The sequence below is a fragment of the Halichoerus grypus genome, chromosome 8 (genome assembly GCF_964656455.1).
Source record: "Halichoerus grypus chromosome 8, mHalGry1.hap1.1, whole genome shotgun sequence".
Classification (NCBI taxonomy): domain Eukaryota; kingdom Metazoa; phylum Chordata; class Mammalia; order Carnivora; family Phocidae; genus Halichoerus; species Halichoerus grypus.
The window spans coordinates 101,805,460-101,830,664 of NC_135719.1; the positions used below are offsets into that span (position 1 = coordinate 101,805,460).

Genomic DNA, 25,205 nt, shown 5'->3' on the forward strand with positions numbered 1-25,205 from the left:
CAGTAATTTGTAAAATAGGCAGTAAAAGTAAAGGAGTCATGCTAAGTCCTTCACAATGCAATATTATTTAGAAAATCATAAACTATAAACACTCTGTTGGTTAGAACTTGAAGTATGCCCACCGTTACCACAGAAGAAAGTGCTGACTAACAAAAACAGAATTTCCTCCAATCAAAAACTATTATATATTTAAGAAAGAATCCCTAGTAAGTCTCTGGCAAGGCAAAAATACAGGAAATACTAAAGGACATTAGTCAGTTCAATTTGGGGGCTGGGGAGTGGATTATATATTTTTTAAAACTTGGCTAAATTTTGTAAGGCACTAGTACCTTGGTTAAGCCAGTGACCCTGGAACCATATTGTGTGGGTTTTGAATCTCAGCTTTGCTGCTTAGATAAGGCTTAACTGTTCCCTCTTCAGTTTTACTTTTCTTTAAAATGGGAATCATAATATTTTTTGCCTCATGAATATTTTGGAATGATTAAAAAGTTAATGTACACAGTGTGCCTGGTAGCTTGGTACATAGTAAGTGTTCAATCAGTATTAACCATTACTATTACCTAGGTGCAACTGACAGACTCAACTGTTCACATTTTTTTCTCATAAAATTTTAGAATTATACATTTTTTTTGTAATAAGCCTAAAGATCATTTAGTAATGTTAGGAGTGCTAATATTTGATATATTTCCATTAAGTGAATTCTGAACATTTAATATCATAATTCAGATTTTTAGAGAGAACTCGGTCATTTCACATGGATACACTAGAGTTAGTTAAATCAACACTTTTCAGTACAGAGGGTTATGATGTTCCTGGAGGTTACAGTATATTTCTGCACAGTTAGGGCAATGTAAATTCATGCCTCACTGAATACATATTGACTTCCACCATAAAGGTTAAATCTATTTCAATATTGACAACATTTTTTTCTCTCTCTTCATATTAGAAATCTGAGATGATAGCCAACAAAAATAGGCTGGAATATTTCTAAAATTAAAAAACTGTTTACAATGTCACTTAGCAGGGGACAGGGGTTCAAGATAGGGGCTGATGAAATTAAGGAGAAAATGGGAACAAAATAAGAGGCATAAGTGAGCTTGAAGCAGCATGGGATTTGACGTGAAGAATACGGTTTGTGGAGTACACCGCATGTTGTCATGCCTTTTTAAAAACATGTCTGTAGGTTAGTTGACACTTCTCCCTTTGATCCCGCCCAGGAAACATGCCAGCCTTTATCACTGCCTGGAATAGAATGCAGATATGACTCTGCATGACTTCAGAGCCCAGGTTAAAAGAACCCACACAGTTCTTGGGATCTTTGCCTGGGATCCAGTAGAAGTCTGGCTACCGTGAACCTGCCATGTGGAGAAAGAATGTAAAGAGACTTCTGAGAGTCACTGACAGAGACAGAGACAGAGACTGACCTGAAGAATTCAGCTGTTTAAACTTTTTAGTTTAACAACAGATATCTAAATGAAAAGCCTTGAACATGATTCTAGCCCTAGCCACTTTCTGAGTGCAATCATATAAGACCCTGAATTTTTTAGCTGAGCCTCTCAACCCCCAGATTTGTGAGCAAAACAAATGACAGCTACTGTTTTAAGCTATTGTTTGGGGGTGGCTTATTACACACCAGTAAATAATCAGAATAATGTGGCCTTTCAAATGAGCTAGTCACATCACACAGATGTTTAGTATGATTTAATATGTATATAAAGTTTCCTAATTTAGCTTAATATTCTTTAGTACATAATTAGGATATCAAAGGGAGATAGATGTCTGGAAGCAATGTTTACTATAAGCCAGTAAACTTATAAAGGAGATCCATTTACTCACCATATATTTATTGAGCATCTACTATATGCTGAGTAATTTTCTAAGTTCTAGGGATACATCACTGAATAAGACAATGGATAAATTCTTCGTCCCCAAAGTCCCCATGAAAGAGACAGACAATAAGTAAATAAATATGTATAAAATAACTCTAAGTAGTTACGTGATAAGAAGAAACAACAAATCATGCAAGGGGATTAGGGGTGGGTTTTTTCAGATAGGGTAGTCAAAGTCATTTCCCAGAAGATGGTATTTGAAAATTAACATTCTAGGCCAAAAGAACAGCAAATGTTTAAGTCCTAAGTTGTGGAAAAGAAAAAGAAGAATAATGAGTTTAAAGTATAGTGGGCAAAAAGGAGAGGGACATGAAATGATGATGAGGAATTTGAATTCCATTTTAGGTGAGATAGAAGCCATGGGAGGAGTTTTCTTCAGGAGGATGAGATAACTCCAATCACTCTGGCTCTTGGATGAATGTAATAGAGACGGCTAGCTGTTGACAAAAATCCATGCCCTCTTATTCCTGAGCACACAGTAAGAATACATTTCCCAGCCTTCACGTCATTGGGTGACTATGTGCCGAAGGTCGCCAATAGGATGTAAGTAGAACCAATGCCTATCTGACCCATAAAAGTTCTCCCATGTGTGCTCATTGAAGCTCTTTCCCACTGCCAGCTGACAGGGATGGAAGTAACACTCAGAGAAACCTTAGAAGCCACAGATTGAAGATGGCAGAGGCATCATCAACCTAGGTGTCTGAATGACTGCATGGAGCAGACTCTCCACCTCTACACACACACCAATCCCACACACAACACCATCACCAGCATTATGGACTAGGAAACACCTGAACTCTTCCATGAGAAAAATCTAAAGTGTTCTTGTTTCATGTAATTACACGTATGGGTCTGTTTGTTAACAGCCTAGTCTACCTTATCTCATACAGTGGATAAAAGAGGGGATTCTAAAAGTGGAGCCAGAGCAGAAAGGTTAATGAAAAGATTATTTTAATCAACTACAGGAGATATATTGATAGTTTACAGAAGGGTGGTAACAGTGCACCTGGCAAGATTTGAGCAGATACAGAGTATAGTTTGAAGAGAGAGCCAACGTGGACGAGGGTGGCAGAAGGGGAGCCTGTCTACTTCATCTCAATCCTACTGAGGAGCTTTTCATGGGACCAGTCGGAGCTCTGAAATATTTTCTCTGAAAAGGTACCTGATCTATCTGAGGAAGCCAAAACCCGTGTGACGACAGGACAGAGGTGGCCACACTGGAATGTGTGTGCTCTCACAGAGTTTCTGGTAAGCATTTCCGCTAAACAAATGAGAGTCACAGGGAAGGAGAGGCTTGTCATAAACTCTGTTTAGCTGGCTGCTTGGAGGAGAGAGAGAAGCCTTCAGCAGAAAGGGGGAAAGGACACTGCACGAGAGCTTGTGCTCAGAGAATGTGGCACTTCAAGGGGCTCTTGGGAGATTCCATCACTAGAACTCAATCCTTGATACACATGGATGTACGCTCTTCTAGAGAGAGGAATCTCCCAAGAGTCCAATAAGGTGTCACATAAGAAAGAAAAATGTTTTATATAGAGAAGACCTCTCTACTCTACCCCAAGCTGGGGTCGTCAGAACCTGGCGATCAGGTCAGGGGTGGAGTGGGTGGTCAGGAGGGTGGAGGATAGACAGACAAAGAGGAAGAAGCCAACCATACCACCAACTCTGCTTTCCCACTGCAGATCTCCAGCCCAGTGTGGACCCAAGCCAGGCAGGAGAGAAATTTTTGCATTAAATCAGGTTTGGAATTTTACTACTATGTTGGATCATGCAACCAAAAACATTGAACTAAATCTGTGCTTGTGATTTGAATGTACTGTCAGACTCTCTATTTCTAATAATGAGCATAAGGGTCATGGGATATGTCTGACTTTTCTTCTTGAAAGAGGGGAAGATTAAGCCACTGAATAAAATTTAGAGACCACAGGAAACTAAAATACAATAATGTCTTGATCATGTTATAAACCATGCTTGTTCAACACAGTGGTTCAATTCATGACAGAGGAGAAATGTGGAAATGACATACTGAACAGGAGTTCGGAAAGCACTGAGCCCAGGCCATGGTGCTTCTCTACTGACTTGGGAGAAACATGGCTCAATCATTACAATTTCTTAAAGAATCATAAGAAAAGGCACTACGGCTATGTTTATAAATATCTAACAAAATATTAAAACATATGAGATTCCTCTTCAGTTTTGAGCTTGCTTTCTACATGAAGTATTGTCTACATTATTTAAAGTTTTAGTTTCCTATTAAAAAATATCAAATGACAAATTCAGAAATGTTTCTAGAGTTTTATTCCTGTCTGCACCCTATATTCTTATTTCTTGTCCATGAATATTCTCAAGTGGTAATGGGAATTCTATGTACAAAATATCCCTGTGTTTGCCCAGAAAACCTGGTCTGTGGATTTCGATTTAATTACAGATAAGAACGGCAGAAAAATAAACCTAGAGCTCTATTTTTACTATACCCATAACACAGTTAATCTGAGACACTGGAGAGGTCTACGAATTCAGAAGACTTGAAAATAATTTCTTTGATATAATAAAAAGGGAACCATTTTCTTTAACTGAATTCCTTGGGCTTTGTGGCAGAAATCAGATGCCTCACATTACTGTAGCAGTTTCTCTCCCCACATGCAATCTAGGACCTATTAACCAAGGCTATTTCTATATTCAGTAACATTTTATACAAACTCGATTTTATGAATGATGTGGATGCCACTGCTGAGAGGTCCCACTGGTAATATAATACGGTGATGCAAATGCACACTTCAGATAAATTAAAGGCATAAAAATAAATTATAAATTGGGGAAATATGTTTTTAAGCTATATATTTTTTTTAGGTCATTCCTGTCAAAGTTGGAAACTATCCTTTCTAAGAACACGATGAAAACTGCTAGATGAAACAGGGGAGAGTAGATCGCTTCCTGAGCATGCATGTGCTGTGGCTTGTTAGTCCCTTATGGAGGGCACCTGAGCAACACAGACATTTTATGCTAGATATTCTCCCAGTTATATAGGAATTCAATGTAGTTGCAGATAATCCTCTGGTCAAACTATATTTAATGCATCATTTTTCTCTAGTGAGTTCCTACCGTTGATAGAATAATGGAATGAAAAGTTCTCCATTGCATCCATGAGTCTTAAAAATTGTTTGGCAATGCTTTAATTAATCTCACAATTTTTGTAGCAAGATTTGGTAGAAGTATTTCTATTTGAGAAAGCATGTGTTTAAAGATAAATAAAAAGCAGAAATAATAAACATGGGTAATTTGTACAGTTTTGTTCTTTCTTTCTTTTTTTTTCTTGAAAATTGGGATGGCCAAAGAACAAAATCTGGTTACTCACTGAGACAAGGCTTAGAGCAGTGTCATTTCACCAATACTGATATCAAAGTTAGGAAGGTTAAGATACTTCCATTCAGGGACCCTGTCTTTTTATTTATCACCATATATTATTCCCTTGTATTCTTTTTTTTTTTTTTTTAAGGATTTTATTTATTTGACAGAGAGAGATACAGTGAGAGACGGAACACAAGCACGGGGAGTGTGAGAGGGAGAAGCAGCCTTCCCACTGAACAGGGAGCCCGATGCAGGGCTCGATCCCAGGACACTGGGATCATGACCTGAGCGGAACACAGATGCTTAACGGCTGAGCCACCCAGGCGTCCTCCTTTGTATTCTTATCTTCCTTATGGATTTGTAAACCCCTTTGGGGGTAGGGATTTAGTCACTGATCTTTGTAGTTACCCCCATGTAGCCCTTACAAATTTGCTGAGTCACTAGAATATGGTAGTTGTCCAGTAGAAATTTCTAAAAATTAAACAACTGAAATAAAGATCACATTTCATTGGTTTTAAAATCCTTATTTATGTTCACATTCAAACATCTCCAAAATCAGAATGAACCTTACATTCAATACCCTTTTACGATTGCTATCAGCAGGGCACAGCAGTGGTGCTCTGGCTTGGAAGAAAATCAGAGACACTATTTCTCTATAATTCTGAATTATAAGTGTTCTTAATGACAAAGAAAGATGTTGGGTAGACAACCATAGTCATCAAGAACTGGGATTAAAAGAGTTGGGTTGGTTCTGAGTGTGAAATTTTAAGAATAATTTAAGCAATTTATTTTTCTTTATTTTCCTTTTTACATCTACTAATGGGTGATACATGGTTTAAAAGAAAACCTAAGTATAAACAGATCTGAAAGACTTCTTTCAGTAACATTCTATCTTGTAAGAAAACACTGTGGTAGCTTAATTGGCATGTTTTACTTTGTAGTGAGACATAAAATAATGGCATATCTTGCAATTACTAAATATTGTATGGCCTACGATTTTATAGCAGATAGTGCATTCTTCAGAGTGTCTTGATTTATATCTAACACCTTGCAATATTTTGAATATAGTATGCTTTTGGTTAAGTAGCATATTTCTAAGAGTTTGGATAATAACAGATAACAAAACCACCATAATTCATGTTCACAAAATCACAAATGTTAATCTCAATACACTCAATTATGTTTTGCTTCCATTATAATCCTCCATCATGAGAAATTTTCATTTGCTTGTGAGAAGAGTGGGGGATCTAAGTATCTATTTTAAATTTAGAGCCATTGGTGTCCAGCCTCCATCCCCAACACAGGACCATGCCAGGTGAAGTGAGACATGAAGAAACACAACCTCCTTGCACCATAACTTACATCCTCCAAACTGGGGGGATAACATCTCCTCTAAGATGTGGTACCAGCTCACCAGGTGGCAGCAGCCATACTAGAACATCAGTGCTACCACTGACCTAGTGACTCACCTTTTATGTCAATTCCTCAAATACACTTTGTCTTTTATGATCTCTGACTTTTCCACGTCTTTCCCTAATCTCAGTCTATTAAAACTCTACCCAGACTATAGAACCTGATGTAAATGTCACTAGATATTTCCTAATAACCTCAGCCAGAAGTTACTGTAATTTTTTATATGTCTATAGCTTTTGCTTATGCCTCCCAAACACTGTATCATAGGGCTATTAATTGAGATATTTTATTTTCACTGATAGTATAATCCATGAGTACAAGGTAATATTTTATAGATCTCTATATAATCCCACAATTTAGAGCTCTGCTTCTAATAGGGATTCAATAAATGTTTATTAAATATTAAATTGATACATTTGCTAAATTCCTAAACTAATACACAATCTGTATAATAATGTTTAATGCTCTATGCCATATTTGCATTTTAATGATTTTTTTTTTACTAAGAACATATAAAAACTATTCAATGGAACAGTTTCATAGTATCATTAAGAATATGTTACGAAAACTATCCAATGCAAATATAAAGCATGATTATTAAGATTCAGAAATCTTAGTTTCCATTTATAATTAGACATCATTCATCAATTATAAATAATTTTCTACGTATGTTAGACATGAATGCAATATTTGAGGAAATGTTTTTATATTCAAAATTGTTTTGCGATAGCCTGGTTAATCCCAGAAATCTATGTGGTAACATTCTCTAGGCCAACTTACCTCTCACAATTATGTTGGTGGACTTCTTTGCAGGGTTTCCCACATTATTATTGGCGATGCAGCTGTAAGTACCAGCATCTTCTGAGGTGATGGCAGGTATGGTCAACGTTCCTCCATTTAAAACAGTCTTTTCAGGCAGAGTCCCAAAGGACCTGACCCAGGTGAGAGTGGGTGCAGGCTCTCCTCCTGTCGTAACACATACTAATGTTATGGCCTCTCCAGGATTTACAACTATAGGGTCATCCACCAAGAGTTTAATTGACGGAGATGCTAAAAGACAAAAACAGAAAAAAAAACATGCACTATTTAGATCTGTTACAAGTGGAATTCCACAGCATGCTTTATATTTATTCAAACAATTAAAATGGCATATTCTTTTCCTTTGCCAAGATCTTATTGTATTAATCAAGTTTAAACCAAATATAATGGTTACATATATTAATTACATGGTATAAACCTGTAGAAGTGTATTAAGAATCTTACACATAGAGAGAGAGGAATCAAAATTTGTGTATTCTGAGATTATTGTTCCAAAATCAGAATGACAAGAAGGATTACAGTTTTTAAACAAAAATCCCTTTCTCTTTGAATGCTGACAATCACCATTTGTTTCTGTCCTTCCAGGTATAAATATTGCAGCTGTTTAGTCCTTGTATTTTCATGGTGGAGATTGTCAATTATTTAATTTTGGATCATTCGGAGGTGAAATGATACATTTTTGTACCTGAACACGACTGAGTAAGAGATAAAGGCATAGATCATTCCAGTCTTTTACCAAGCAGTGGGCCTGGTTTTTTATCTTGAAAGGAATAAAAAAATCATGTAATTCTAATGCAGTCTCCATACTTCATCTCTCACCTCTCCATTCACAAAAGGTCTAGACAGTGAGTTCTCATCACCACTGCTTTAAAACAAACAAACAAACAAATGAGAGCTCAAACATAGTCACCAAACTGTGCCTCCTACCACTCGAATGTTTAGTTTATAATAATCTCCCCAGTGAAAATAAGTCATTTGCAATCTTTCAGGTTAAAAAATACAAAGATAAAATATCCATTCAAAAAAAAATGCTGTGTTAGACTTTTCATCAAACACTCAAAATAGAAACAGCACAAAAATATGTATGTTCACATACAGCACTTCTTTTCTGCTTATATTGCAGTGCTGGCCTACAACAATGCATCCCTAAAGAAAAACAGGGGGGATGCAGTATGCTGGTGTTTGATCTCACATATTCAGAGATATTTTATGCCAAAGTCAAAACTGTATTGTATGAAATCAATCCATATTAGAAACACTTAACGTGTTCAATTGTACTGTGTGATTTTTTCACTATTAACTTCAGCTTAGACTTGGAGAGTGTTTTTCTCAGAATAAAAGGTAAATTCTTGTGTGGTCTAATATTTGTCTTCCTTGTTAAAACAAAACAAAACAAAACAGAGGAGAGCAAGAAAACAATTCCCTGTTATTATCATGGTTCTGTGGGATAGGCACAGTTTGCCTGGATGACATTTTTAAACATAATTTTTGCATGTTGGTTCTTCTAACATCATTTTAAGTAATATGGAAGTTTTCAAAGTATCTTAATAGCCCTTGTGAGGTGTTGACTTTAAATTATAAAGATTTATGACTAAAATTAGAAAATGTACATAGTGAAAAGAATATGCAAAAGGCACTCATTTAGTAGAAAAGAAAATTCTCTGAAGAGTTAAGGTTGTTAAGCTGACAAGAGATATTACTATTTAAACATTTCAAAAATAGATATTATATTTAATTATTGATATATTGCCATGAAGAAGTAAAAGAAATCCCTATAGCCCAACTGAGCCCAATTTATACTATAAATTGTATAATCTTACAAAGGTGTTTAGTTAAAATATAATTCTAGAGATTCCAACTTTTATATCATATTAACAAAGTTCATTTGTTTTACATCATATTGTAGTAAAATTAAAAGTCCCAAGGCTTAGGGGCCATTAATAGCATATGTTTGGACTATGGAAACATACAATGGTGACATTATCTCATGAAATATTTGCCTCTGAAATTGACTTGTACAAAGATGATTTGTTTTTCTATCAGAAAGACAAATTTAAAGAAAAAAAGCTCAAGAAAATTCCAAACTTCAAAAAACAATACATACATAACAAGACCATTGTTTTACCTGTAATGCACTATGCAGAACTGTATTCACAATCGTATTTTAAAAAATCCTCTCTTTTCCAAAACTGAATTGAAAAAAGAATATTGTCCAACCATGTTTTGTTGAAGATGGCATTCATTTTTCTAATTATCCCTGATATTAAAAATACCCCAGGAGCACCTGGGTGGCTTAGTAAGTTAAGTGCCTGACTTGATTTTCGTTCAGACTATGATCTCAGGGTAGTGAAATCGAGCCCTGCACTGGGCTCTGTGCTGGGTGTGGAGACTGCTTGAGATTCTCTCTCTCCCTTGCCTTCTGCCCCTCCCCTGCACCTGTTCTCTCTAATTCAACATTCTCATAGGGCTTTTCAAAGCTCATGAGCAAAAAAGTATTATACCTATTTCATCATCTACCTTGCAAATGTTATTTTTTCACTGTGTCCTTAAACTGTCCAACCATCCTGAATTTGCATTATAAGCTTCATCTTTAGCACTTATATGGGTGTACAGGAAATGAGAAAGAGAAATCTCATTACATTAAATCATGTAGGTAGCTGAATGTTCAGTAAATGCCTATAGCATGTGTTGGTCAGACTACCCCATCACTATATCAGTATAAACATGTAAGACCACACAGCTCATCAGTTTCCTTCTTATTATGAGAAAAACGCAGTGTCCTAAAACATACTGTAAGATCTAGACATCCATACATTCTTCACAGCAACATGTGAGAGAGATTATTATTTTACATTCATTGTTAAGTGATAAAAAAATTAAACATGAAGGTTGAAAAGGGGAATGATATCATTTTGAGGAATTCTGTTTAAAACAATGCTCCAGGATATGGCAGTATTTAAAACAATATTCATAAACAATCTCTAATTCAAGAGAGAGGCTTTGCTACAGATATTGAAACCAACATGCATTTTTCATTATGTTAATATTCACAGACTGGATATTTCTGGAAATGACTGAAAAGACAGAGTAAGTGTGCTTCTTCATGGAAATTTACAGAAAAGTCTCCTAGAAGAGACCTAGTTCATAATACCAGGGTTCAAAACCAGGTTGGCACAACATCTTTTGTTATTATCATTGTTGTTGTTGTTGCTGTTGTTAGGAAGGAATGTTTTTAAGTGTGTTGCTTATTTTCCCTAGCACAACAAATTTCAATACATTCGTTCATTCAGTAAGTATTTATTGACTACCTACTATGTATTTAGTCCCTGTGATAGGCACTTGAGGTCTACTGGTGAAAAAAACAGTCAATGAATCACTGCACTCAGAAGCTCACATCCTAGCAGGAAGAGAACTAGCCCTTTCCCTATGACTCTCATTGTCTTAAGTGACTTCATATATTTACATCACCTGCCTGTTCTCTGAAGTTATGTGCATTTATGATCCCTGATCAAGATGCTTATGCCACATGAGCAAAATTAGTAAGGAAATTTGCCAAAAGATATTCATTACAAAATGAAACTTTACAAAATAGAACAAGTGTCATTTACATTTGAATCTAATCATTGAACAAGATAAATGGAAAAATTAGAAATGGAACTTGTGTTCTAAGGTGAAAAAAGACAATAAAATCAAAAGCTCTATTTCAGTCAATACACTATGTCAATAGTTGGGATACTAATACTTAATGGCCTTAAATGTCTTCATAAACATTGGGAAACATGATGAAAAAAGAACTTTAAAACCACATATATCTCGCTCCTTTGGTTAACAAACCCTAACTATTCTTGCCAAAATGTGAAATCTTGGCAAAATTTGGTCTCATTCAAGTTTACAAGAATCAGAGCATTCATCTGCTGCTGCAGCCGAACCCTAGAGGGTCATCATTCATGGAGAGAAATCCAAGCTAAAAAACACTTCCAACTAAGGAAATTGTTGTCCATAGAATTTTGCTGTTCTTTATAGAAGATACCAGGGGCTTAAGAATAGTGCCAGTTTTAAGAGATGTCCTCTTCACAAGATCAGTGGAGCATGAATTCACTATACCTGCTGCCTGGAATTCTCTTCCAGTGCTTATCTACCTGGTAAACCAGTGGTCAGGTATTTTACCATGCTCAAATGTCAGTATCAATTCCTCACTGGATTCCTAGTTTTTTGCCTAAGCCAAATGAGTTACTTCCCTTTGTATGACCATAGCTGTTTATAGTAACCACCCTTCATGCCCCACTATGACAATTAGAGCTTTTACCCCTACCCTTTCACTGTTAGATATTTTGGAATATCAGGGTGAAAAGGGTGATGTTTTTCATGTTTGTACCAACAGCAACCAGAAAAGGATCTCACAAAGAATTAAGTGCTCAATAATGTCTCATTAAATAAAAGAATGTTGAATTTAATGATTAGAGAACAAGATGCTCAACATCACTAATTGTCAGGGAAATCCAAATCTAAACCACAAGAAAATATCATATCACACCTGTCACGAGGGCCAAAAAAAAGAGAAAAAGACAAGGAATAACAAGTGTTTTCGATGATCTGGAGGAAATGGAACTCTCATATTACTGTTGGTGGGATTAAAAATTGGTACAGCTCCTATGGAAAACAGTATGGATGTTCCTCAAAAAACTAAAAATAGAAATACCATATAATCCAATAATCCCACTATTAGGTATTTATCCAAAAAGAGTGAAAACACTAATTTACATATGCACCCCTATGTTGATTGCACCATTATTTACAACAGCCAAGATATGGAAGCTACCTGTGTCCATAACTAGACAAATGGATAAGGAAGGGGTAATATTAATGGAATATTACACAGTCATAAAAAGGATGAGACTGTGCCATTTGAAACAACATAGATGCATCTAGAGGGTATTATGCAAAGTGAAATAAGTCAGACTGAGAAAGACAAATACCACATGATTTCACTCCTATGTGGAATCTAAAAACAAAACAAAAACCAAATGAATAAAAAAACAAAAAAAGCAGAATCACACCCAAAATACAGAGACTAAACCAATGGTTGCCAGAAGAGAGGTGGGTGGAAGTATGGGCAAAATGGGTGACAGGAAGTAGAAGATATGGGCTTCCAGTTATGGAATGAATAAGTCACAGGAATAAGAGGCACAGAACAAGGAATATAGTCAGTGATATTATAATAGTGGTGTATGATAACAGATGGTAGCTACGTTTGTGGTAACATATAAATTTGTCAAATCATTATGTCGTACACCTGAAACTATGGTAACGTTGTATGTCAACTATAGTCAAATAAAAATAACAATAAAAAATAAAGATTAGAGAACAAAAACTTCACTTAAGCCCCAACTATTCATTATAAACTTAACCAAAAAAAAAAAAAAATATCATGAAAGAATGTGACATATGACTCAGGATTTCATGACTCATTCATTGAAAAATACTAGTTATAAAGACCTGCCTGTTCTTTCATTGTTCAATCCATCTAAACCGAACCGTGCTTTATATTACGAACAAGGTGATGACAAGGAATTTCTCTATCAAAATTTAGTATACCACTAATATAAAATGAATATAGCATATTATTTATACTTTTTTATATTTAACTCTTTGCTCAGTTATGACACATACATTACTATTAATAAACTATATGATTAATCTCAATTATATCCCTAAAACTAAAATAAAGGGAGCATGGCCTTTGTCATAAGAGGACAGTAGGTAGATAATTCAATATGGGCTTAAAAAAATCAGTCGGGATTAAGGCTTTTCTGTAAGAGTGATATAGTGTAGCAGCAGAAAAGATAAAGACATCACCTTCAACACCATCTGGTGTGGATCTCACAGCTATACTACTGAAGCCTCACCAGAGCAGGAAAGCAAACAACACAATAATTCTGTTCTGTCTACCATAGCTGCTGGAATGGGGGCAGCTGGTGTTTCTATAATCAGTAATATAACACAGAGGGATCCATGCAAAAAGGCACTCTCTTATTGGTTATTCTCTCACTGATCTGATAAAGATTAATTTTTTTTTCTTTTTATTACCCAGCCTGAGGACACTGTATTATAGTGCTCTATTTTGAATCCTTTTATGATTCTATAACTTTATTCTCTAGCCATTTTGGCTAAGATTGGCTTATAGCTAAACTTAAAGAATAATGCTGAATAGATTTAACTCTGCTAGGCCTCTGTTTGCCCCTCTAAACATCCAGAGAATTATCTTTTTTTTTTTTTTTTAAAGATTTTATTTATTTATTTATTTGATGGAGAGAGAGACAGCGAGAGAGGGAACACAAGCAGGGGGAGTGGTAGAGGGAGAAGCAGGCTCTCCGCCGAGCAGGGAGCCCGATGCGGGGCTCGATCCCAGGACGCTGGGATCATGACCTGAGCCGAAGGCAGCCGCTTAACGACTGAGCCACCCAGGCGCCTTCCATCCAGAGAATTATCTTAAATAATTCCTAAAGGACTGCCTAAACCAAATTTCTATCTTGATTAGGAAAACACCTGGGCATATAGTCTCCTAACCTTATGATACATCTTATTCGGGTTACTCAAATGACTAAATCGGCTCCAAGATACAGCAAAGATTAGATAGAGACAATTACAATCTTTAATATGTGCCAGACCCTCTTCAAAAACCTTTACATATATTGACTCATTTAATTGTATGAGGTAAGTATGATTATTATCCATTTTAGTTATTACCAATCTGGGAAATAGTTTAGATAACTTGCCCAAGATCACACAGGTAGTGAACGGTGGAGCTGGGATTCTAATTTAGGCAGTCTGGCTTGAGATGAATATAAATCATTGTAGATAAACTCCAGAGTGAAATAAATAAAGTTGATAATTTCTAAGTTCTAACTGAATTCTTGATGGTACTTATTCCAGAAGAAGACTTACTGCTGCCTCTCTAACAGAAAGAAGAGGTGATATTAGTATCATCCATTATTACATTATAAAAACATGGGCAGGGCAAAAACAAATGTGGTTTGCAGTCAAGACTTCCAGAAATTGTCTACCACTCAGGATATAGGGCAAAAAGGACTTGTGAACCACCTAAGTCATAATTAAAAAGCCTGAATTGTGAAATGTCTTTGGAAAAGGCTCTTAGGCCATTGCTCAGGGTGTGTTTACTCCTAACTTACACATAACCTAATGGAATCAGCTATTTAAATTCTCAGACTTCAGGAGGTTAGGAGGAGGAACTTAAACACAGGCTTCTTGAGACAGGAAAATGGAGAAAGACAGTGACAGTTGACAATCTGTCAGTAAGAAAAGAGAAAGAGAAACAAGTGCATTATGACATGGCATAGTAAGTGTGGTCACAAAGAAAAACCAAGCCTCCACTTATTACAACTATTGTTCCCAAAATGCCTGGAAAGGAAGGTATAATTTTAAAAAGCAAGAAAAGAAGTAATACATCCATATATTTAGATGTTAGTAATAAGGTGCAGAGAGAGAGAGAAATATTTTTGCTGATGCTTTTAAAGTTTGCTATGAAATACTACTTTGTGAAAGACAAATGTGGTCATATTTTGCTGAATATAGTAGACCAAAGGTCAATAAAAAAATCAAATCATGCAAATCATACATACATTCATACTTAACACACCTGAGCATTAAAACAGTTACTTACTTTGGATTCTAGAAGTGGTTTTACAAAATAGAATGTCATATCTTGAATGCCTGAATTGGGTCACAACCCAGATTAGTAGTCTCATGAGTTCCTCAGCCCTTTAGCACATATGTTTCCAACCTCACAGCTGGGATTTCTGCTCTAGCCTCCAATGGACACGTGTGCATTCGAAAATGCTGGAATTAGGCATCTAATTCTAGTAGGTGAGGGTGCCTTAATAAATTAAGACCTGCCCTGGGAAACCCTAGAATTGTGTAGATTTTGTTTTATAAAGGGCTAAATATGTTTTTAGGAGATGTTTCCTTTCAAGTGCAGATGTATTAAGTATTTTTCTTACTATTTTCTTACTATTATGTTTATATAAGTTTATATACTTATGTAAATATAAGTAAATATAAGTATTTTTCTTACTATTATGTTTAATTATAGTTAATTAAATAAAAAAGGAAAAAGGAAGGCTTAACAAGAATCAGAGCATAATCTGTTAAAAATAAATGTACTGAAATAGAGAAATTTGATTTCAAGTTTTGTGTGTGATTAGGAGCCATTTTACAGGACTGAATTACAAAGCCATACAACTGTGGTTTACACTGGAGAAAATGACGATTTTAAACTATAGACCTTGTAGGTGTCACTATGGTATCATGTTGACATGCTCTAAATAGTAACTGCTGTTTAACACTGTCATTACAGATCTAATTCCAATGAGAGTCAATTCAAGTCTAACCATTAAACTAGCTATACTTCTTATCTTGGGATTTCAGACACTCAGAATATTTAAATATATTGCTGCCATGTTCTAGGACAATGCTGCTACATGATAAGGGAGGTATTTATTTTTTGAATAAGATAATACTGTAATGTAGCATGTGTAGAAGAACTAAATAAGCTGCACAAAATGGAATGTTGCTTAAGGAAAGATTAAAAGCCAATAAAACCTTTTTAATACTATTTTAATATGAGAGATAAAACATTGACTGAATCACCTCTGAATTCAATTCCTCTCTACGCATAAGAAATGTACATATGAAATGTCCTGCCAATATTTTATTTCTCAAAGCTACTGAGCTTTTACATTTTAGTTCTGATATTTTCATTATAGATTTCAGTAAATCCACATTTTCCCATTTTACATGATTAATATGAGCTGCTGAAATTATCTTTGCAGAGAACACAAATACCATTTGTTTTCAATATCAAATGATTTTTTTGTTTTTCTTCAAGTTCTTAATATTGATATGTATTGATTTGCCTATTTAGTTCTTCAGCAACTTGAAAATTAAATCCATATTACATTGACTTTGGATCTGTATACCTATAATCATGCTTTCTAAACCTATATTCATATTTAACATTTTGCCTAAACACACAAAACAATGTTTAGCATGCAGACCACTGTATATTCAGTGAATTTTCAGGTTCCTTGAAAAATGGAATCATATTTTTGTATGGTCCACAGAGTCATAATACTATATGGATATCACACCAGATTGCTTTTTACTTACAGTTCCAAAATGAAAAAGACATGAATATTACAATTTTTATCTAGATTTGATCTAGAGGTAAAGTTGAAAGACAATATGCAATGAGGCAGGACTAGAGTTATTAAGTATTTCCGATCAACATCAAGAGAATTAGAAAGATATAGAGAATCAAAATTTATCCTCTTTTCCCCCTTTTTGTTCCCTTTGAGTAAGTGTCTTAGTAGATTTAATCCCAGAGAAATTTAACAAGAACCCTTATTACACTGCTCATTTTCCCAGTAGTTTTGTTCATTTATTTCCCGTTGTGCCTATTTTTTTCCTCATTGCTTTGGAAATATATTTTGAAATTTGCATTTAATATGGGACAATAATTTTGAAGGAATTTCTTACCTATTGTTACCTGTTGAGTCAAACTATCTAAAATTGCCTACATTTCACCATGTTAGAACTGAAGACTTCTCAGTAAAACAAAGCAAACTAGGGTTGCTGGATTTTACTAAAGAGACAGAACACTACTTAGTAGTGCTTTCCTTGGCTGACTTAAAATCCTGCCTCTTGCTTGGTTGAGCACCATGTTGCAGTGCCAAGCCAAAGTGAAAACTTAAAGAGTAGCTTCATACAACTGTCACATCTTTTTATGTCAAAAACTTTATATCTGGTTTCTTGATAACATCTATTCTTGCCAAATCAGGATATTAGGTGCCATTAATAAAACAAGAGGCCAAGGCCATCATCAATAAATTCCTATTATACAATGTGTCTATCAGAAATCAATACTGCTGACTCTACTACACATTCACTGGATTAGTGTGTGATTGAAAGATGCAGTCAATAAAATGCTCAAGTGGTACAATACAGCAACTAAAGCAGAGTGACTAAAAGGAGCTTCCAGAAAGAAATACTGTTCAAAACATAAACCAAAGCATATTATTAAACAATTGGACATACCTATTTTCTATGGGAATAGAACAGTAGCAAATAAATCAACAGAAGTATGTCACTATTAGAAAAAATAGTGGATCTTAAAATAGACGAAATTGACGGAACAGCTGAGATCTTTGTGATGCTTTGGAAATAACTGCCACAATAGCAAAAAAAAGTACATGTTATGTCTGGACTTACAATCAAAAGATTGATGTTAATGCATTTCTGATACTCAGCTTGTCTATTATTTCCCATTTACCAGTCTCCTCTCAGCTTGAGTCTCTGTAACAATACACTAGGGACCCTATTCCTGTATAAACTAATAGAGGGTCACTCTCTTTCTCTCTCGCTTTTTCAGGTTTAATTAAAAGTCTTAATAAACCAATGTGAACCTTTTAAATTATGGCTCGTCGTCGTTACTGTGACTCTATGATAGTAAAAGTGACCACAAGGCTACAATTTAGCCACAACACAGAGCCTTAAATCCTATGAGCAGGGGCGCCTGGGTGGCTCAAATGGTTAAAGCGTCTGCCTTCGGCTCAGGTCATGATCCCAGGGTACTGGGATCGAGTCCCACATCGGGCTCCCTGCTCGGCAGGAAGCCTGCTTCTCCCTCTCCCACTCCCCCTGCTTGTGTTCCTGCTCTCGCTATCTCTCTCTCTGTCAAATAAATAAATCTTTAAAAAAAAAAAAGTCCTATGAGTAATGTGGCTAATCTCATTTAAACTTCCCAAAATGTATAGCTAAGTAAAAATGAAATTGATACTTTTAAATGCCTTAGAGTTTGAAGGAGAACAGTAGCCAGGGATGCATCCTCTCTTGAGGGGCATTAAAGCCTCCCTGTCAGTGAATTTTTTAAATTTTGTACAAGCAATATTAAAAGCGCAATATTTGCAAAGATTCCCTCAAATAGGTGCATTAGGTTCAGAGATTATTTATTAGCTTCACTTTTTCCTGAATAGCAATGTAAACCCCATATATAAAAGGACAACAGCACAATGAGGTATTAATATTCTGAAGTTGTGTAAGCCTGAACCTTTCTTGCATGGACTTTGGGGCCCAAGAGTATCTCTGTGTGTAGAGGCTGCATCTACTTCTTTGCAGCTACATTTCATTTAAATTTTTACTGTTGTTGATATTATCTTGCTAAATAAAAATGGAATTTTAGAGTGAATGTTGTCTTCCCGTCAACCTGAAACCCACCTCAGAGCACATTACCAACATGACTGAGCAAAAAAGCAAGTGCAAAGAGTTGAAGGAATTGTTCAGAGTGCTGCAGAGTGGGGAGGGAGAGCCAGGATCCACACCTAGGTCTTCTCACTGAAGTTTCTCTATATAAAGTTGCTTAAAGCTGTATATGCTCCATCATTAACAACTGTCATGAAGACTAGTATCCTATACAGAGGTAGGCTGCATGTTGAATTACATCATTGGTTTTCCTGGGATTAAAGGATTTTTCAGGATTAGGACTTCAACTGAGTCTAGGACAAACAAGGATGGTTGGCAACCTTAAAGATGACTACTTGATATAATCAATTCTAGGATTAAGCTGAATAAATAATGGGATAAGGTACATGCACTAATGGAAATTATTATATCTTCATCATGACAGTCAATGACTTGTAAATTCAAAATTTTCAGTAAATGATCATGGAGGTATTCTGTATCATAAGCTATGAGTGTCAAACTCAAAAACCATGAGACAAGTCTAAAATGCATTTCTAGCAATTTAATTAGTATTTATAATAATGTTAATTTTAGGCAGTTTCACTAGAACAATAGAATCTTAAAAAGTACTAAGACATGGTCTACAAATCCATAATCTAGAAGCAATTTAAAATAAAAAATTAATTATTCTCAGGGATTTAAAAATCCTCTTACTTCATTTTAGCATATCTTCACTCAATTTGCTGAAAGAAATATTATAAAACACATGATTTGAACTTTTGTATTCTTATGAGTAATTTTTAAATTGTTCAAGTTAATTACAGTTTAAAAGCATATGAAGAATAGCAACTACTTAAAGTTAGAAAAATCTTACCAATGAATTATTCTAGATATTTCCTAAAACACAAACTATTTGATATGCTCCAAAGTATTTAAGTTGTGAGATAGCATATCAATAATTTACATGCCTTTCAATGAATATGATAGCATTTCCTTTCATTTGACTAAAAGTGTTTTTTTTATTCTTGTTCTATTTTTAGATATCTACTGTGTCTGGGTTATGATGCCTTCTGGGAGAGTTGCTAGTTTATGAGGAGTATTTTATATAAGAACTCATAGACCCAGGATAACTGGCTATAACTAACCTGAAAAATGCATCGCTAGGACAACAAAATACGCAGGTGTAGGGAGATCTCACCAACATGCAAACTTCCTGTTACTATGGTAATAGGATTTTGGAAAATCTGGGTCACCTTGTTGCTCTGGAAACAGTCTCAGGAAGACCAAAGTTGAAATCCCATAATGACCACTGCTTCTATCCCTGGATTCACTGCTTACTCATCACCTGTATTTTCACATTTCTGAAGATACATTAATGAGAATAGGGCATATATAAGTTTGATTACCTTAGGAAAAGATGAGCGCTCAGATTAAGAATCTGCTGCATATCAACCCTACTGCAAGCTTTTTCAATTTCCCTCACATACCATTATCAATTTCACAAAATAGTATTTTATTTCTGCTAAACATTTTTGCCAATAATAGTTTAGACAGAAATATACCAGAATATGTATTCATTTCTATAGATTTCTCTGAGAAATATTATTTCATTTATCCACCGATAAAAGTAATTTAGAAAAGATTATGAATTTATTTCAAGATTAGTCATCAATGGTTGAAGCTGTATGTAATATCCTAACAAAAAGTCTAAGATTCTTGTCACCATCTCACCATGATTACTGATGGTACCATTTTATTCCTTCTTTCTATTATCTAGGTTAACAATCCAATTCTAGCTACTGTATATTATATTTATTATGTGCCAGATACTTATTTTTAAAAGTTTTTCATTTTATAGCATTTATAGCCTACAAAACCAAATAAGGTTGGACTCTGTGTTATCCCCATTTTAGGGAGGGGAAAAATAAGTTTAGAGAAGCTAAGTAACATCTCCAAGTTCAGAAAACCAGAATTTGAATCTAAGGCTTTTGAATTTTGAAATTCATGCAAAAGAGTTATAGGAAACATCTCATTCTCTAATGATGACACATCAACAATATGTGTGTTCCTTTGGTGCATCTAGTAGTAAATACTATTTAGAAAATCTAAATTATCTAAGATAAAAAAATCTACTAAGGAATTCATGTTCTCAATATACATTTGTGCATGAAATGATGATTCTTGGATTTTTTCTGTTTTCTTCCTTTTGTTTTGTCTTCTGTTGCACATACTAACTTCTCCATCACAAAAATGGAATCAGAAAAAAAATGCATGGGTTCACTGATACATTATTTGTGATCCTATTTCAATATTTTGACCATGCTTTTAAAAATTCATGATAATACTATTACAAAAGTGATTTCTGTCCCTACCTAAAGTTTCACTTACCTTTTATTGTTGCTCCCTTACCATTTCTCCAAAGATAAAAATAATAGGTCCACAAAACACTCTCATTAGAGTTCCCTCTTTGAGATAACACTGAAGAAAGTCTTTTCTCTCTAAATGGTAGATTCATTTTCTTACTTGGATTTAACATATATTATAAACTTATACATGAAATTTTATTTTATTTATTTTTTTTAAAGATTTTACTTATCTATTTTGAGAGAGAGAATGAGCGAGGGGGAGCGGCGGAAGGAGAGGGAGAAGCAGGCTCCCCGCCGAGCAGGGAGCCCGATGTGGGACTCGATCCCAGGACCCCGGGATCAGGACCCGAGCCAAACACAGACACATAACTGACTGAGCCACCCAGGCACCCCAATACCTGAAATGTTAAAAGAAAAGGAATCCGAAATGTAAAGCCCACCTTTCAGTCATTTGAAGGAGGTATTATGGACTGAGATGTGTGCCCCTAAGATTCACATGTTCAAGCCCTAAACCCCAGTGTCACTGTATTTGGAGTTGGGGCCTTTAGGACATAATTAAGGTTAAATGAGGTCAAAGGCGGGACTGTAATCTTATAGGACTTGTGTCCTTATGGGAGGAGGAAGAGACACTAGAGCTCTTGCTCATTCATTCTCTCCCTCTGTGAACCACAGAGGAAAGTCTATAGGGGGAAGATGGCTGTCTACAAGCCAGAAAAGAGAGGCCTCACCAAAACTCTACTCTGACAGCACCCTACTCTTAGACTTCTAGCCTCTAGACTGTGAAAACATAAATTTCTGTTGTTTAAGCCACTCAGTCTGTTATTTTGTTATGGTAGCCCAAGCAAACTAGTCCAGGAAGTCATTGTACTTGCACTATGTATTTCTCACAAACTTAGTCTTTTTTTTTTTAAGTTATTACTTTTAGTGAAATACCATATCTAAGTTGTAATAAATGATGCTATTGATTGGGTAGATGCAGGGAGATCACCTAAAGGCAAGGCACTGCAATATCCATACAGCTAAGAAAAATGCATGAGGTTAGCACCTAGATGTATAGCAAAATGTCTACTGCCCCTTCCTTTGCACTTAGACTATCTATGACAATGGGCATGCCATTTTATAAGAGGAAGTTTTTATGTATTTTTATTTCATAGCTACAGCTATTCCTACAAAATTCCTATAAATGAAATATTATTTTATTTCTCACAACACCTACATACATTAGTTAAATTTCCATAAACATAGGAGGAAATTACCATAAATAGATCACCATTTTGCAAAAATGTTATATTGAGGTTTGTTGCAATTGCTGGGCATTGATATTACACTTTCCCTGTGGGTTATATAAAATAAGAAGAATAGACAACAGTTATCTAACATAAGAAACAGAGATGTCTCCTAATCCCTCTAACTTTTTTCATGATAATTTATTAACATAGATGAAAGGGTGAAAAAAAAGAAAAAGAAAAAGAAAGAGAGATAGAAGGGAGAAAGAGAGGAAGAGGAGAAAGGGGTATAGGTTTCCCCTATTTATTTGGCCAGTAACACTTTTGCAATGACTTGGTTCCTAAATGTGATGTGCATTTAAGGAAGACAACTTAATTAAATAATTTTTATAAATGTTAAGTGTGAACCCACTGAATCAAAGGACCTATATAATTAAGTCAAATTAGCCCCACCTGTCCCATTTCTTTATAGAACACATCATAACCCTCTCAAGCAGTTACAAAATATGTTTTTCATCCTAATATAAGTAACTTACTTAATTCTTATTTGCCTTTGAAATCATGAGACATCAACATATGTAAGTGTTTGAAATATATTAAAATAAATTAAATTTGTTTTATCATAATTTCTGTATGCCCTCACATTAGAAACACACATAATCTGAGAAATTTTAATATTTAATAGTTACCATAATTATGTTAATTTAAAATATATATCTATATTTATCAATATTGTAAATTTACAAATTTTAGCAGGTTTGTTTTAATGAACTAAGAAAAATATAGCTACATTGAGAATTTATCAATCAAGAGCTAACATTCTTTTTCTTCCAAATGGGAGTAAGAAAATAACCAAAACAACTTTGGACCCTGCTACAACCTAATGACAATAAAGAAATAAACCTAAAGCTTCATGTTTTATAAAATTGTTTAAATTGTCACGATAAGTTCTAAGACAGCTATATTAGGGATGATAAATAATGACATTTCTGTGACATGAGATTTTTCATAGCACACCAAGTAATCAACAGGGGCTAACAAATGATTGGACATGGTAGACATACAATTATAAGCTCTACTATAATGCCAACTCACAGTAGGAAAGTTAAGAAAACATGTTGTTCATAAATCTACAGATGATATTGCCTTTTAAAATGACACCTGAACATGGCTTCTTTAAGCAGTTGTAAAAAAATAGGCTTTTGTTTTAAAGATTGTATTTATTTATTTGAGAGAGTGAGAAAGAGAGAGAGCAGAAGTGGAGGGGAGAGGCAGAGGAAGAGGGAGAAGCAGATTTCCCGCTGAGCAGGGAGCCTGACGCAGGGCTGGATCTCCGGACCCTGGAATCATGACCTGAGCCTAAGGCAGTCACTTAACCAACTGAGCCACCCAGGCACCCCAAAGTAGACTTATTTTTAACGAAAGTTCCAATTCACAAAGAATGGGTTCATGGAAAACATTCTGATAATATAGACAGTATCTGTTTTCCAAAGTAATGATTTATGCTTGTTTAAGGTGTATACATTGTAGGTCATTCCCAGAAAGTCTAATTCAGCAGGTGCAGGAAGGGCCCAGAAAACTGTACTCCATGATGCAATTGTTCTGCTGCAAAAAATTTACAAAACTTTATCCACAGCAGACACTGTTTCCATCTTCATATGCTATGTTATTTGGGCACTGTGCAAATCGGGTCAATAAACTGACTGCATTTAAAATTTTTCATTGACTATAGAACTGTTAAAATAAAATTTTGCTTGTACCAAAAATACATCTGATAGTCAATTATCTCATCTCCATTACAAAAATTATTTCCAAAGTTACCCTCAACATATTAATTAACAGAGAAGAGTAATCAAACATATTACAATATTTATAATAGAATATTCTCCCCCTCAATACATTCAACATTTTCCTTGACATTTTCCAACCAAGAGTTAAAAACATGGGAATTTTATGTCCTTTAAAGATTCACAAGAATGAAACCATAAAGAGTACTTGTCCCTGGGGCACCTTGGTGGCTCAGTCGGTTAAGTGTCCACTTTGCGCTCAGGTCATGATCCTGGGGTCCTGGGTTTGAGCCCCATGTTGGGCTCCCTGCTCAGTGGAGAGACTGCTTCTCCCTCTCCCTCTGCCAACCACCCCCCCGCCTCATGTTCTCTCTCTAATAAATAAATAAAATCTTTAAAAAAAATACCTGTCTCTCACACTGATTATGCCAATGGTGACTCCTGATCTTCTTCCAGTGTTAGAAAGCAATGAACTAGCCTGTATGCACTTGTCAGTTTATAAGCCTGTTTGCATGAAGATGCTGAAAGCTTAATTTATTTCTGGTGTAATTTGAGAGCTACCTCAATGATTTCACCTATTTGAAATGCACCAACTCTTCCAATTTTGAGCACAACCAGATGGGAAAAATGCTGAAGCAAACCTGGTTTGAATATGTAAACCACATGACAGGTTTGATTATAGTTATTGAAGAGTCAAACAAGGTACTAGCTTATATTTTTTAACCCAATTATTTGCCATAACTCTAATGTTCATTTTCAGTGAACATCAATCTAAAATCTTTATGTGATAATTTATGAAAGAGAATAATAGGTTATTTTGTTAGTTTGGTCTAGATATACAATACTTTAGCCTGAAAAATAAAGAATGGGACAGAAAGCTGAAGAGTTAAACAAAACATTTATATGACAGAGTTCCTGTGCTCTCTCCATAGGACAGGGAGTCAAGTCTTTGTTTTCTGAGCTGGCAATTGTTAAAAATCACCTCAGAAATAAAGCCACCCAGCTGCTTTATAAGACCTCAGGAATTGGAAAGTCTATCACCTCTCACGGTAATCTCTTCCTTTCAGCTTTAGGTTAAAAAGTCCTTATTTATTCCTAGTAAAA

The 25,205-nt window shown here is 35.1% G+C and overlaps 1 protein-coding gene across 3 annotated transcripts in view; it reads right to left on the reverse strand.

The window, feature by feature from the left end:
- The window catches only part of MDGA2 (MAM domain containing glycosylphosphatidylinositol anchor 2), a 797,037-nt gene that overhangs the window by 253,484 nt on the left and 518,348 nt on the right, over positions 1 to 25,205 (reverse strand). For all 3 annotated transcript variants that reach the window (XM_078053641.1, XM_078053640.1, XM_078053642.1), the window contains one exon: positions 7,428 to 7,697. In XM_078053641.1, the coding sequence (XP_077909767.1) occupies positions 7,428 to 7,697 (270 nt within the window). The remainder of the gene's footprint in view (positions 1 to 7,427; positions 7,698 to 25,205) is intronic.